The following is a 16464-nucleotide window of genomic DNA, read 5'->3' as shown; positions in this document are numbered from 1 at the left end:
CGGCACACAACCCGAAACAAAACACGGTAATCGTCCGTCAGCTGGCGACCGAACTGAAACGGTCGCCGTAGTCATCCGAACTGAGAGACCGAGGTGTCCGCCACCGAGTGGAGCGACGGCTCTTTTAGGGGCGGCACCTCTGCCTCGCCGCAGTTTCAGCTCTTACGTTACGGATGTTTTAGATTCTAAAACCTGTGTGGGTAATGAACACAAAACAGAGAACTGCAGCCAGCTACTCGCTCGAAATCACCTTTAGACGGGCCACACGGAAATTGCACGCTTATCGCAACAGCGTCGTGCCGACTGCCGTTTCCTTTACGCACACTGTCCGGCTGACGAGGAGGAAGGGCAGAAACCTCAGACAGGTGGGTCCGCCTAAATGTCTTCTCCGCGATAGACCTCTCACTCGGCTGTGAAGTGTGTGCCGTTTTCCCATCCGGCAGATTAAAACTGTGCGCGAGACCGGGCCCGAAACACGGAACCTCACCTAACGAGAGTGACACGATTTACACTCCTTTCGAGGTTTTGCCGCACGTATTACGCTTTAGCAGACCCGAAACTTGATGACGAGGTCTCCAGTTGACGTAGGCGGTAGAAATACGACAAATCTCACCAGATATTCTTCGAGTCTCTGAAGGAGTACGAGTGCTTCCAGATTTGCATCGCTGTAAGTGACTACTGCAGAATGAGAGACACTCAATTTTGTCTTTTCTCCCGTCAGTCTTTACGAGTCGAAAGTGGAAAAGACTCGGCAGTAGTGACACAATTAGTTTGCTCGATCGATCCCGACGTTTCCTTCGTGGACTAGCACTCCGAGAAGAAACGGTGTGTTTAGTTCTGGGTTAGTAAGTAGTGCGATATATTTTGTTCAGTTTCTCATATTTTTCAGTCAATTAGGCAGTCACAGGAGTGAAGTGTATCTTCACTGCAGACTTAATTCCACTCTTCACTGATGAAGGTAACAGACAAATTCACATCTGTGTCACTCTGGGGCAGTCTCTCAGACACACTCTAGTCCAGACACGATCTCGTACTTCTAAAGACATTCCACGAATATACGACGAGTTTCACCACATTTTTGCTGCCCGTTTCAGTCGGAGAACCTGTCATTAAATTCGACACCTGTCGAATCACGGTAATGCAGAAAACTGTAGAAGAATACATTAGAAGCACTGCGACAAAAGGAACACGTTCTCAGTTCGAGTCCCAGTCTGGCACACAGTTTTAATCTGGCAGGAGAGCTCGCCCTGACGACCGTTTCTGACAGAAGTTTTCGATACACTCTAAATCTTCAGATTTTGTAGTGTCCGAGTGTGATTCAGAGGGATCAGAACGGCAGAGGAGGAGGAAACTGTACTAAATCTACCTTTTAAAAGCACAGGAATAAATTGTACAAATTCACGGTGCTGAATAAAGTGAACTGCTGAGAGTGACAAATGACAGCACTTTCTGTCGTGCTACAGAGTCAAACTGGTTTGTGTCCGTGCTCTGAGAAAAGCCCAAACTTTGTGAGCAGACTACCACAATAACGAAAGACGACCGTGCAGTACAAAAGTAACACCGCGACAAACCGCCGGGCGCGGTCCGACAGCTCGTACGTGGCGAAAACCGGACGGTGCGAGCAGGCGCTCACCTTGGCGAGGCGGATGCCGACAACCCACCGGTGCAGCGAGGCCTCGTCCTCGGCACACAGGAACTTGATGTACTTGGCCGACTTGGGCTGCTGCAGGCGCGGGTGCTTGATGGCGAAGCAGAAGTCGGTCGGCGCCTTGTACTTCTTGCGCCAGCCCACGCCGTAGTAGACCTGCAAAGCGAAGGCGGTTTCAGTACACTGGGGAGGCAGCTGGTCGAGTGCTGTCTCTGTGGGCTTTACCGGGAAATGGACGTGACAACTACACTATTGGCCATTAAAACTGCTACACGACAAAGATGACACACTACAGCGAAATTTAACCGACAGGAAAAAGATGCTGTGATATGCTTTTCAGAGCATTCACACAAGATGCTAACATGAGGAAAGTTTCCAACCGATTTCTCATACACAAACAGCAGTTGACCGGCGTTGCCTGGTGAAATGTTGTTGTGATACCTCGTGTAAGGAGGAGGAATCCGTACCTTCACGTTTCTGACTTTGATAAAGGTCGGATTGTAGCCTATCGCGATTGCGGTTTATCATATCGAGACATTGCTGCTCGCGTCGGTCGAGATCCGATGACTGTTAGCAGAATATGGAATCGGTGGGTTGAGCAGGGTAATAAGGAACGCCGTGCTGGATCCCGACGGCCTCTTATCACTACCAGTCGAGATGACAGGCATCTTATCCGCACGGCTGTCACAGATCGTGCAGCCACGTCGCGATCCCTGAGTCAACAGATGGGGATGTTTGCAAGACAACAACCAGCTGCACGAACAGTTCGACGACGTTTGCAGCAGCACGGACTATCAGCTCTGAGACCGTGGCTGCGGTTACCCTTGACGCTGCATCACAGACAGGTGTGCCTGCGACGGTGTACTCGACGGCAAACCTGGGTGCACGAATGGCGAAACTTCATCACGATGGTCACATCCGTGTTTGGCGACATCGCAGTGAATGCACATTGGAAACGTCTATTCGTCATCGCCATACTGGCGTATCACCCGGCATGATGACATGGCGTGCCATCAGTTACACTTCTCGGTCACCTCTCGTTCACATTGACGGCACTTTGAACAGTCGACGTTACATTTCCGGTGTGTTACGACCCGTGGCTATACCCTCCGTTCGATCCCTGCGAAACCCTGCATTTCAGCAGGATAATGCACAACCGCATGTTGCAGGTACTGTACGGGCATTTCTGGATACAGAAAATGTCAAGCTGCTGCCCTGGCCAGCACATTCTCCAGATCTTTCACCAATTGAAAACGTCTGGTCAATGGTGGCCGAGCAACTGGCTCGTCACAATACGCCAGTCACTACTCTCGATGAACTGTGGTATCGTGTTGAAGCTGCACGGGCAGCTGTACCTGTACACGCCCATCCGAGTTCTGTTTGACTCAATGCCCAGGCATATCGAGGCCTTTATTATGGCCAGAGGTGGTTGTTCTGGGTAATGATTTCTCAGGATCTATGCACCCAAATTGCGTGAAAAATGTAATCACATGTCAGTTCTAGCATAATATATTTATCCAATGAATACCCGTTTATCATCTGCACTTCTTCTCGATGTAGCAATTTTAATGGCCAGTAGCGCACTTACGTACACCCCATTTCCGACATTGTTCAAAACAATAAAATTACCATCTCCTGACAGTGAACTTCTCCACAAAATTAAATAAAAAACTGACCTCAAAACTCTGTGTTACTTTTATATATATTTTACTTATTTATTTGTTTGCTTTTCCAGAAATCAATAGCGCCATAAGGACTTGTGTTACATCTGACTGGGTATTCTACACACAGGGTGGTTATAATTAAACTTTCACTACTCGGGTCAAGTTAAACAGGAAACTATTTACCATACGGGTAACCAAATGCACAGGAATGAAGTCCAGATTGTGTGTTTCTCAGTAGTGTCACCGATACGACTCCCCGTCGAGTGTCGGTTCCGTAGCATCTAAACACGAGCGACACAGTTGCAGACGTCGACACAGATCCGGACGAGGTCAGGGGGGCTTTACTCGTGAAACAGTTTTATCCGAAAGATGGCAACCGTGTCGCTACTCTTCGAGAGTATCGAAACGTTTAAGGAATACGGAGCGACTTCTTTCCACACTGGGGTCGAAGAATCCCATTCGGAAGTTCGAATTACCTGGCGATTCGTGAACGGCTCACGAGAGGTGCCGACAGCCAGTCGTACTGCACTCTGTCACAGAAGTTACTGTCGTCACTGCCGAGAATACCGGACGCGGCGTACGATCTTCGAGCGGTGCACGTCCGTGTCACACAAGTCGAGAATTCCGCGGCTCACTGTTCGAGAAGTGCTGCGAGCGACTGCGAAATGGTAGCCGCACAAACTACACAGTACTCGCGGAGTTTTGCAATGTGACGCAGATGTCACATTTCTCGCAAAGGTCTAAATTGGTTTCACGTGACGGACAGTGTGCGTAAAGGAAACGGCAGTCGGCACGACGCTGTTGCGATAAGCGTGCAATTTCCGTGTGGCCCGTCTAGGAACGTTTTTGTAGTGTGACGAAGCACATTTTACACTCACTGTCGCTGTGAACACACCCGAGTATCGCATCTGGAAATTGTCATCGGCAACAAATGTTCACGAAGTCCTCCCGCACGATAAACGAGTCGACCGTGCGGTACGGCTTCGAGGCACGGTTCACGATCACTCCAAATTTTTTTTCTCCTTTTCATTCTTCACGTCAGTTGCCTTTGCGGACACGTAACCAAATTGACACCTACCCACCTAACCCAGATCTCGGGTCGTACTACGAGTCAATTTATCACGAGAACCAGGTATTTTGCTTTCACGTCAGTTGTGTTTGCCAGCACGTAACCAAACTCTTATCTACAGACATAACCTAGACGTCGAGCTTTACTACAGATGGGTGTGCATCACAACCACACTTTCACATTAGTTCGCTTCACCAACTCACGATCGTACTGCCATCTAATAACCTAGTCTAGACCTCAGGCTACATTGCAGATGACTTCCATCACAACCTAGATTATGCCTCTGAGACAAAATTGTTAATACTGTTTGAAACACTTTTAATGGACAAAAGCAGAAACTGAAAAAATATTTTGTTAGTACTATCAAGGTTGACACATTTCCTACGAAGTCATTAACACTATTCGACCATAACCAGAAAGGAAGATCTTGCAAAAACTATGTTTAATTAGCATTTCAGTAGTGCTAATACTTATCAAATGACGAGCTGTCTATTAGCTAGGCACCAACTGGCAGATCCAGTACCACACAGACACACATTACGGACACGAGCTCAATAGCGAGGACAGGCGGTGTCGGTGCGTACGGGTGCTCGAAGCTGAGGTTACGAGCTAACGAGAACTTAACGGTGCGCGGATAGCCCCGTTTAGGCGTTTTGCACTACTCTGTTAACAACTTTTTTATAATTTACCGATTCATTTTTTGAGCGTGTCTTTTTTCTGCAGTTCCACTACACACGAAATAAAATGAGTGTCAAAGACGACTACACCGACATTAAAAAGTTTCAGACCCGAACTCGGAAAAGAAATCGGAGGCCCCCGCGTACCACCTCCGTCAGCTCCCGGCCCCGTCGACCGCACACTCACCTGGTTGACGTCGAAGGAGGCGAGGTGCGCGAGGTCGCGGGCAGAGGACCCGCCCCCGCCGCCGCGCGCCTTCTCCTTAGGCAGGTAGTAGAGGCCGGAGGCGCGCAGCACGAAGTGGTGCCGCTTCCAGCCCTTCTTCGACTCCGACTTGAGGAACAGCGGACCCTCCACCTCCGGCACGCCCGCTCCGCCCGAGAAGAATTCCTGCGCAGAGAAAACGGCCCAGTCACTCGCTCCGTCCGGCCGTCACGCCGAGAGCCACTTCCCGTTCCGGTGCGCCCGACGCACCGTCGCCCGGTACGTACCTCGAGCAGCAGGGTGCGGGAGTGGTCGTCGAAGTCCGACTGCGCGCAGCCGCGCTGCCCGGGCGGCAGCAGGAACAGCTCCGGGCTGGTGAAGAGCGCCACCTTCTCGGGCCGCTCCACGAACAGCAGCTTGTTCTTCGAGTCGCGGGTCCACATCAGCAGGTTCTCCACCAGCAGCTCGTGATCCTCGTAGGCACGCTCTGTCCACAGAGAGGAGCCGACACTCAGAACGCGCCCTCCTCGAATTTCAATTTTTCACTTCGGGACCTACACATCACGCGACAGAGCGAAATGCGACCCCGGCCGTAGCGGGACCTGCCTACCCCGTAGCACGAGCGACTCCGTACGAGTACACCCTTTACGGGTGAGCTCCACCTTCCCACGACTCTGGCGACAGATGGTAGTCGGTCGTACTACGGCCGAGTAAACCCACCAGTTCAGTTCCGTCCCGTTCCGTGCCGGTGTAACCTAATTTTGCGAAATTACGTCCGGAAAGTTAAAGCGAGCAGTATTTATAATGTAGTCCGTTACAGACAGTGAACGAGTTCAGATATATACGACATCGGAGAACAGAAAAGGAAATCCCCACCCCTCTCCATCGCAAAGTGTCGAGACGTCCTCCTCGATCGACGATCGGTACGAGGCACCCGCGTGGCCCCTAAATTGGGACAGACATACGGAGACACTCTGCGTGCCGACGAATTGTTCAAATTTTAGCCCGAATCCCCCTCCTAACTCTCCACGTCGTCTGTACCGTTCTATCCGTCCAGTTTTTTTCTGGCACAGCCTATAACTTACGTACGAGGACTATCCGGTAAGTCAGTTGCGTCAATTTACGAAAAGGATACGAGTGCACTAATAGTTTCTTTATTAAGCTGCACACAACTTCCAGCACCGACATTCAGCTACACAGTGCGAACGAAAACACAGAAATACAGCGAACGAAAATGCGGACGGCTAGCCGAGCCTAAGGGTCGCGCCACACCGTCCAGCCGAGAGTGACAGCCGTGCGACATTCTCGATACGTCGCGAGCGTCAGTTGCGATCGGGAGAGTATCCCACGTAGCCGCGAATGTGTTACGTCAGAGTGAATTCGAATGTGGGCAAATTGTCGGTGCTCGCACGGTGCAGTGCTTTCGCGACCGAGGGAGTCCAGTGTTTTTTGTACTGGAAGGTACCGTGTCAGAGACTTCAGCTGCTCACAGTGAGAGTGGAAAAACTTTTGCTGCAACTCGTGAAGCTACGAAAGAGTGTCGACCGGTCGTGACCGACAGTCACCGGAGAGGACGGTGACAGAAAATGAGACGATGACGTTCGCAGAAGTCACTGCAGTGCCGAACGTCCCGCTCACAAACGACCCCGTCGTCACCGAAACGGCACGGAGGGAGTGCGGCAACCTGGAATTCCAGTGATGCAGAAGATCAAACAGGAAAACGTGGTGTCAAAGTCGTAAAACCCGACTACGGAGCAACAGAAAAATGTCATTCGGTCAGACGGTTCATTTCACACAGTCTACGACTTCGGGTCAAGTTTACGTCACGAGAACGAAATGTGGCTTGGGCCAGTGATGATTCGGCCAGCCGTGCCGCGGTATTCCGAGGTTACTCTGTAAGGTCGAACTACTGCCACCGCCGCCCCGAGCGCGGTCCGTTCCGTGGCACAACGTTTGTCCTCTGACAGTGATGCCGTGTTCTGCGATGACGGCGCCCCGGTTCGTACAGCTCGCATAATCAGAGACCAGTTTTACAAGTACGAGGTCGATCTGTCCTCCCCTGGCCACCGCAGTCTGCGGATCCGAGTACTATTGAGCTGATCTGAGTACTATTGATCGATCTTTAGTGGTCTATATTGGAGGGCTGGGTGTGTGACTGCAGTCTACCTCCACGGTCATTAACCAAACTTGCGACCATTTTGCAGGAAGTAAAGAATGAGATTTCACTGAAAACCACACGTGACCTGTACGTATCCATTCTGGGACAACTGAAAGGTGTTTTGAATGCGAACTGTTTTGCTGCACTAATAGGCATGCTAATGTGTCACATTTTGGTGTTTCTGGTTTTCTGTGCAACCCCCCGCCCCCCTCTCCCCACAATGCCCCACTGTTTTTCGATAACTGCCCATTAGATTAATGCACTCGTCCTATCGAAGAATGAGTTTCTCGAAGCCCTTGTCGTGTAATTCTGCCACCTGTGAACCGAGCAACACTTTGACACTCTCTTCTAACTTGTAGTCACCTCCAAATCACTGTGACATCACTATTTTTTCACCTTCAGAAACAGGTGAAAATCACTGGGTGACAAAGCAGTTCTGTACAGAGAACGATCGATTGGGTCCCAGTCGAAACTGTTCAGCGACGTCCGTGTGCACGGGGCAGTACGTACCGTTGTGTTACCGTACACAAAAATGTGCCAGAATTCGACTCGCAGATCTTTCGCTCTGGACGGTTCCTCTGAACATGTAGTTCACAGTAAATTTCAGACTTCATTGTACCGCCTCTTCCCATAAAATCAGCAAGAAGTATTTCCTTTCTGTCCCAAAAGACATCAGTTACCGGTTTTCACGTGGAAAAAATTTTGCGGCACTTCAGAGGCTGGTGTGTCTGGACGGTAAGGACTGACCCCCCACCCTCCCCACACCTCACAAATGGTCGTTTTCCCGTCCACGTTGCCATTTTCGACCCCCCACTTCACGGCTTGTCACTACGTGACTGTGTAATTCTTCCCCTTCTGCAGAAAAATTAACGTGGTTCGCAATCCCCTACTTTTGCAGACACTGTTCAGAAGCTTTGTGACGCTCTGTGCACAAAATTTGTGATAACTGACCTTATCGGCCACAAATTTGTAGAACTGTTGTCTGCGATATCAGAGAGGAAACTAGCTGACGATTCTGTAATTGTGAAACGCTGAACTGTGCCAGTCGTGTCATTAACCTTCACCTGCAGTAATTATCTCGTTCCACTTTCATCCCCACCAGGGACGTCTGTCCGATCTTTGCAAAACCAATGGCACCATTTCTTTCAGAAGTCGTGATGTTCTCTGTGTGCACTGCACAACGAGCGCCTACAGGTTTCACATTTTTTCGCACGTCGCTCCCGGATGGCGAGATTTTCGAATATGGCAGCCGATCCCATTTACAGTGATGGCGCAGACGACAGCCTGCGGCCTTTCCACAAGTGGGCACCGCAGCTATCCCAAACCACTACGCTAAAAGTATTCTCTCGACGAAAGAGAAGCTACCGACATCGGCCGCAAACGGGTACCGAAATAAATCCGACAGCGACGAGTGAAAATTTGTGCGGAGCCGAGACTCCGACACGAATTTCCCACTTTACGCGACCTATCACCTCCGCAACTTCTGCTATCAGACCGTGCTTCCCGTCCTACCCAAATTCCCGACTTCTCGCAGATTACGTACGTATCCCTCCCGTCTACCGGCCCCGTCGCTCACGGCCTCACCCGATCTGTACTGAAGGTATCACTGTTTACCATACATACATTTACACCCGAAGTATCTTCAACCGAGTCAGTGTAGATGAATCGCGTCAGTTCCCACATCCTGCCTCTAGAAAAATCTTCTCACACTCAAACACAAATTTTACTCTAGTTGCAGACAGATCAAGTACAGAGGGAAGTGATGACATTGGGAAGGGCATACGGCCACCAATTGCCAGCAACATTGCTTCAACCTGCGCAACTGTGCTGACCCGTGAAGTAAACAGGAGAAGAGGAAGAGGAAGAGCCACCAATAAAATCGGGACAAACAACCGTAAATGTCTCATCCTTCCTCATTGACACAATACTGGCTGATGCAAAATTATTATTTGATAGCGAAAAACGTGGACTTACAATGCTCCATTCCCCGTACTCACTCGATCAATTTATTACTGAACTTTTTGTTTCTTTATATCAAACAGGAGGGTATAAGATGAACATCAACAAAAGCAAAACAAGGATAATGGAATGTAGTCGAATTAAGTCAGGTGATGCCGAGGGAATTAGATTAGGAAATGAGATGCTTAAAGTAGTAAAGGAGTTTTGCTATTTGCGGAGCAAAATAACTGATGATGGTCGAAGTAGAGACGATATAAAATGTAGACTGCCAATGGCAAGGAAAGGGTTTCTTAAGAAGAGAGATTTGTTAACATCGAGTATAGATTTAAGTGTCAGGAAGTCGTCTCTGAAAATATTTGTATGGAGTGTAACCATGTACGGAAGTGAAACGTGCGTCCATGTTTAGAGAAGAAGAGAATAGAAGCTTTTGAAATGTGGTGCTACAGAAGAATGCTGAGGATTAGATGGGTAGATCACATAACTAATGAGGAGGTATTGAATAGAATTGGGCAGAAGAGGAGTTTGTGGCACAACTTGACCAGAAGAAGGGATCGGTTGGCAGGACACGTTCTGAGGCATCAAGCGATCACCAATTTAGTACTGGAGGCCAGCGTGGAGGGTAAAAATCGTAGAAGGAGACCAAGAGATGAATACACTAAGCAGATTCAGAAGGATGTAGATTGCAGTAGGTACTGGGAGATGAAGAAGCTTGCACAGGATAGGGTAGCATGGAGAGCTGCATCAAACCACTCTCAGGACTGAAGACAACAACAACAACAACAACAACAACATATCACACAAAAAATACGGCTAGTGCAGTTTTCACCATATTGCAAGAAACTAGTGATCCCTTTCGCTACTGCGGCTCAGTTCTAGAATGTGCCTCGCCGGTCCACCTACCCATGTGCAGCTCAGGCAGGTGCTCGACGACGGCCCAGCCCGGGTCCATGGCGGTGTGGTTCTTGTCGGCGAGCAGCCGCGCCACGTGGCCCGCCGTCATCGACTCGTCCACCAGCAGGCTCTTGGAGCTGCCGTCGCCACCGAACGCCTTGATGAAGAGCTTCTTCACGCTCGCCTCCCGCATCTTCTCCAGTGCGATCTTTATCTTCTCCGCCTTGGCGCGGCTCGCCACGTCCATCTGCGACACCGAATCGGTCAGTACCGCTCCCCACCCGAGATGCGGCTGCCGCGAGAGAGGTCAGAGTGCAGTTTTTTGTTAATAAAATGAAGTGGTCCGACAAAAATTAAGTCGGTCGCTCGACCGTTTTAAATATTTTAATTTTTTGTACGTGATTACCTTATAATTGAGAAGTTCAAAACAGTTTTTTAAAAAAATTTTACCTTTCACATTTACTGACTGGTGGCCATTTTTGTTTGTAAGCGCGTGACAATGTTTCAGTTTAGAGACGTTAGCAAAAATACTAATATCTCTGCACTGGGTTAATTTACAACATTGCAATTGGCATGATTGTTTATAGAAAAGTGTCCTCTACAACATTGTCGATTAGAGAAAATACCCTAATTTCAAAAATAACCAGTCAAAATGACCTCCAAAGTTTGGTATCCAAATTTTCAAAAATCCACTTTTTAGGCCCAAAAATAACAAACAAGGAGTGAGTTATGAGAGTATTTTTTTCCTATAGTTAGATGTCATATAGAGCAAGAACACTTACAAATGTTTCCTTGATTTTTTATGAATTTTTGAAATTTGAAAATTTTGATTTTTTGTAAAGTTTGGTGTTAGTTATCTCAGGTGGGACTGAATATAAAAATATGATTTTTGCAGAGTTTGTACACCTATGTGATAGCAACATACTGTAGAAATTTCGACACTGATATCTGACTGTGAACAAAGATATGAATTTTTGAAAATGAGGAGATAATTCACATTACTCTACAACCGATCTTACGGCAGTTGCCTACTCGTGTGTGATATTGGCGGGATATAATCAATTATTATTGAACTGAGGTACTGAATTATATACAAAAAGTGGAAACATCACTGAAATTAACATTTATATTATTTTTACATAGGCTGCTTAAAAGAAATATTTTCAATTAACATCCTTCGAGATGCGACTGTTCCTAAATCTGGTGGTGAATGTTAAGAACACACATTTCTTCAGACAGCTTCTGCGATATACAATAAGACCCCCCAGTCGCTGTTGTAAGTTCGAGCACTGAAAGTTTCCTTAAAACATTTGTCATTGGTATCCAAACTTTGTCACTAGCAGACTTTCAACCTCTGCAAGCCACCACTGTCCATCAGACACACATGCCACTATGTCATTCAACATTAAAGAAAGAGATTTAAATTTACTGACACAATGATCCTCATAAATTTCGGTTTCTGATATTACACAGCATCGAACTAAGTTTTCTGCAGTGCCAAGGAATTTGTGGAAATGCCTTGTTCCTTTTATTGCTCTACAGTTTTCAAATCTGGTTTGAAGTGTCGTTTTCATACGCAGAACCACTTCTTTCGTTCTCAATCAGAAAATAGGTAACGCCTTTAATGTTATCCTTGAGAAAGACATACGTGTCCTGCATTGTGAGAATTTGGTCTGTGGTTGGTCTTTGTAGGCTGGCTTTACTTCACATTTTGTTGTACCTCCTACTCCACCACACTCCATCACAAGCTGCAAAAAGTGCCATTCGGCCTCCAACCCATAGTATACTTTGTGGCTGCACATATTTGAAAAATTCTTTTTGTTCTTATACTGACTACCACTTCCATCTGAAAAGTATATCAGCTTCTCAACCCTGGGAAAATTTTCTTTTATTTTATTAAAAACTTTTGAAACACATCTACAGCCGAAGTGTTGTGCTCCAAGTAGTCGCTTAGAATGCAAATTGAAGAACTGCAAACTTCATCTTTCTCATTTTTAACGTAGAGAATAAATGGATGCAGTGTTCCCTGGTCAATGACCCAGTGGTACCCTTGTGTTGCAACCTGAATCACAAATGTAAAATTTTCTGCAAAATCAGCTAGCACTATGCATTCAGTTTCATGAAGTTGTGCTTTTTTTGTCCTTCAAATACTTACTTTGGATTTTAGAAACATAGCGGTGACTTTTGAGTCTTTGTAAGTTGTAATTAAAGATTCCAAGTACTCTTCCTGAGATTTAACCACTGTTATCATTTCTTCCCTGTGAGTTGTGACCCACTGTTTGAAGGTAATACTGTCTGGCATTTCCTCATCATATTCGGAAACAATTCGATAACTGTTTCCTTACCAGAGCATTTACTACACAAACTCATCATGCAGTCATTACTGTTAGTGTCACAACCATTAAATCTAGTAACTCGTTGTAGTTAAGATCACCGGGTTTTGCACCCGCAATCATCAGTTTGACATTTTTATGATATAAACAAACACATACGGAGTGTGTCCCTGAGGATCCAGGCAAAATACACCACTTAGGGCGGAGGTCACAAAATTTTAACCTTCCAATTTTGCACTCAGGATGAGAATTTTGGAAAGCTACAAGAAGTTCATTTAAATTTGACAGTACTACTAGTTCTGCTTTGTTACTGTAACTCCATTTATAACAACTCGTTTGCTATCTTCGCAACCTGGGCACATTCTACTGTTTTCGTCATCTTAATAAAACTGCTGGATCTCTTTAATTGCTTCTTCACTTATACCTACTCCTTTCTTCTTTCATAAAACTGGAAGAATGCCTCGCTCTTTCACTAATTTTCGGGTCAGTTTAACCAAACGGTGAGAAACGTTGAATTTGTGAACTATTTTTTTTCTCTTGAGCGCGAGTCAGGGAGTAAACTTAAAATTTTAACTTTTTCCTCTTTAGATATCACTGAACATTTAATTTTTAATTTCTCTATTAAGCTCAAATATTCAATGTCATATGATGCTGGTGGTAGGTTTTCTTCTTCTTTAGAAATAATGTCGGTATCTGTATTATTAAAGCACGATTCCAAGTCTTTTCTAATTTTGTCTCAAATTTGTTGTCCCTATTTTCAATAGTTGCTTTTCTTTTTCTGCTACTTAATTTTATTATTTTCGAAGCAGGAGATACGTCTAACTTAGATCGAGAAAAATCCAATATGTTCACAGCTTCCTCATTAGGAATATAAATGTCATTTACAAGGTTACACGATTCTGGTTCTGGATTCACAACAAATATTTTTGAGTAACAATTTGGGCACAAGGAATTTCCAGGAATCGCATTATGTTTCACTTGGGAAGCTGTTTCACTCTCACAAAACAAGGACAAATGTTCAAGTTTTACTTCCCTCAAACCTTTAGTAATAGGCTTTTTATGAACTTTAAAAGTGGATCACGGCAGTTTCTTCCAAAAATGTGGTTGTACTTCAGAATATATTTCTTCTCACGATACACACCGGTGTTACAGAAGAACGTACTCAAAATTTAAACAAAGTTTGTCTAACTTCATCAAAGTTAGACATTTTCAAGTTTTTTGAAACTGAACTGTAAACTGTTTCGTGGCACACTTCACTTGCTATCTGTCCAACAGAGCACTGTTCATCCATGTTATTGCATTCCAGTTAATCTCTCAAAACTAATTACAAATTACACACAGAACAAAGCACATAACACATTTTACACTCTCGATGAAGTAAGTACATCCACTCTAACAGAGGTTTCAGAACACACTGACTACAACAATGTGGCTTAGGCCTGTCCCACCCCTCAATTAAAGTGACCAAGACTTATACGAATAATTTTAAGAACAGTTATTATTATTATGTTCTTTAAGTTTGTTTTTGGGTTTTCAGAAATACTATGGGAAGAAAGTTTATTTATGTTGCAGATAACGTGGAAGACGTCGCCCGACGATCACCACGGAAGTTCGACGTAGCGGCAAGTGGGCGAGGAATAAAACGAATGCCGCAAACTACCGCGAGCCGAGGAAGAGCCCGGGCCGCGAGGGTGTCCAGCTTCCTATGTCGGCGTCGGACGACGTCAAAGGAAGAGATATTTTCCTTTCTCTTTGTAAACAGATCGATCGAGTTTCGAAAGGTTCGTGTAAAACGTGTAGGCGGGTGACACATTAGGTGGGACCCGGTGCCTGTAATACTTCCACAGTTATTAAAAAGTTGTTAAAATGTAAAACCAATAGTTCATCATCGATATAGATAAAAAGTAGTAAAGATAAAGGAAAGGAAGAGTTGCGGCATCAGAACGAAAAGTGATACATCGCTCAGCAACAAAGAAGGACGAAGACGGCGGGCATTACGTGGTGAAAACAAATCAACTGATAAAATAGGAAGACTGTAATTAAGCATAAAGCCACGTAACACTGTAGATGCCACACCCAGCAATAATGTACTTCTTTATTGACAATTAACCTAAACGTAAATGGGCATTTTTATTACCATAGAACAAAAGTGAAAGCTCCTATTGTATTATTAAAAATAAATGAACTAAATGAATATTTGGAGATAGTGTTAACTAAATGTATGTCACAATTAAATGTTATTACAATGAAACAATAACCGATTTAAATAGGCAACAGCCATAAGATAAGTTGTAGAGAAATGTGAATTATTTCCTCATTTTCAAAAATTCATACCTTTGTTCAGAGTCAGATATCAATGTTGAATTTTTTAGAATTTTTTACAATATGTTGCTCTCATGTAGGTGTACAAACTGTTCAACAATCATATTTTTATATGCAGTCCCACGCGAGATAACTAACCCCAAACTTTAAAAAAAAAAAAAAAAAAAAAATATATATATATATATATATATATATATATATATATATATATATATATATATATATATTGAAAATCTTCAAATTTCAAAAATTCATAAAAAATTAAGGAAACATTTTCAAGTGTTCTTTCTCTATATGAGGCTAGTAGTATATGATATCTAACTATAGGTAAAAAGTAGACACTCATTAATCACTTCTTGTTTGTTGTTTTTGGGCCTAAAAAGTGGATTTTTCAAAATTTGGATACCAAACTTTGGAGCTCATTTTGACTGGTTATTTTTTAATTTAGTGTATTTTGAGTAATAGACAATGTTGTGGAGGACACTTTTCTAAAAGCAATCATGTCAATTGCAATGATGTAACTTAAACCAGTGCAGAGATATTCAAATTTTCGCTAATGTCTGCAGACTGAAAAATTGTCATGTGCCAACAAATAAAAATGGCTGCCATCCACTAAAGGTGCAAGATAAATTATTTTTAAAAACTGTTTTGTACTTCTCAAATATAGGGCATTCACATATAAAACAATTAAAACACTTAAAAATGGTCAACCAAACGTCACTGGACCAAAAGTTACTGTTTTTTGTCACTGATTTTTCAGTTTTGTGTTACCTCTGCCTCATTTCACATACAGTGCTGACCACTAGAAAGAAAGTGCAATTGGGTAACCCTGCTAAGTAAACAAATGCATTACACATACTCTTAAAAAAAGAAAACAAACTGGAACTGTTACAAAGTCAGCTTAAGCACAGTGTCGCACTAGCGCCCCACCTGGCGAGAAACACTGACATCTCTGAGCTTCGTACGTGTCGTAAAGAGTAATGTTTGTTTCTGGTTCTTTTTCTACATAATTTATGGAATCATTTTTGTATCTGTGTGGTCGGAGCTTGAATAAAATGTGGAGTGACACAAATAAAATAAAAGTAAACACTAATGAACAAAATTACATTAGCTGCAATGAACATTTCTGACCTTTTTTTGTCCTTCGATTTTTCCTCGGATTTTCCCTTCGGTGGCTTCCTGCTCCAACTTAACAATAAATAGAGAGCAACACTCCCCCTTTTTTAAACGAGAAAGGACAGGCATATAATTTTTTTTAATATGCTAGTTTTCCTTCACTTATTTTCCACAATATTTCTGTGGCTACCCATTTTTATGATGGGCACACTTCTTGTAGAGTAATAATTTTGCACAGAATCTAATGATTTTCAGTTTCTTACACTTCACTCAATTCTTTCAAAAATGAACAACTTTAGCTGACACAATTACTTCATCTTCAAAAGACCTCCACGGTGAATACTCAAGTGTGTGCAGGTCTGCTACAGTAAAAATTGTGGCACCACTATCTCCCGTGTCACAAAACAGTCTCAGTGCTTTTG

At 44.5% G+C, this 16464-nt stretch overlaps 1 protein-coding gene across 6 annotated transcripts in view; it reads right to left on the bottom strand.

The window, feature by feature from the left end:
* LOC126108945 (abnormal cell migration protein 10) overlaps window positions 1–16464 on the bottom strand; it is a 532402-nt gene that overhangs the window by 34399 nt on the left and 481539 nt on the right. For all 6 annotated transcript variants that reach the window (XM_049914327.1, XM_049914328.1, XM_049914329.1 and 3 more), the window contains 4 exons: window positions 10281–10518; window positions 5551–5750; window positions 5246–5449; window positions 1634–1804 (listed from right to left, as the gene is read on the bottom strand). In XM_049914327.1, the coding sequence (XP_049770284.1) occupies window positions 1634–1804; window positions 5246–5449; window positions 5551–5750; window positions 10281–10518 (813 nt within the window). The remainder of the gene's footprint in view (window positions 1–1633; window positions 1805–5245; window positions 5450–5550; window positions 5751–10280; window positions 10519–16464) is intronic.

The sequence above is a fragment of the Schistocerca cancellata genome, chromosome 11 (genome assembly GCF_023864275.1).
Source record: "Schistocerca cancellata isolate TAMUIC-IGC-003103 chromosome 11, iqSchCanc2.1, whole genome shotgun sequence".
Taxonomy (NCBI): domain Eukaryota; kingdom Metazoa; phylum Arthropoda; class Insecta; order Orthoptera; family Acrididae; genus Schistocerca; species Schistocerca cancellata.
The sequence above is the reverse complement of the archived record's forward strand: the minus strand, read 5'-3'. Positions and strand labels throughout refer to the sequence as shown.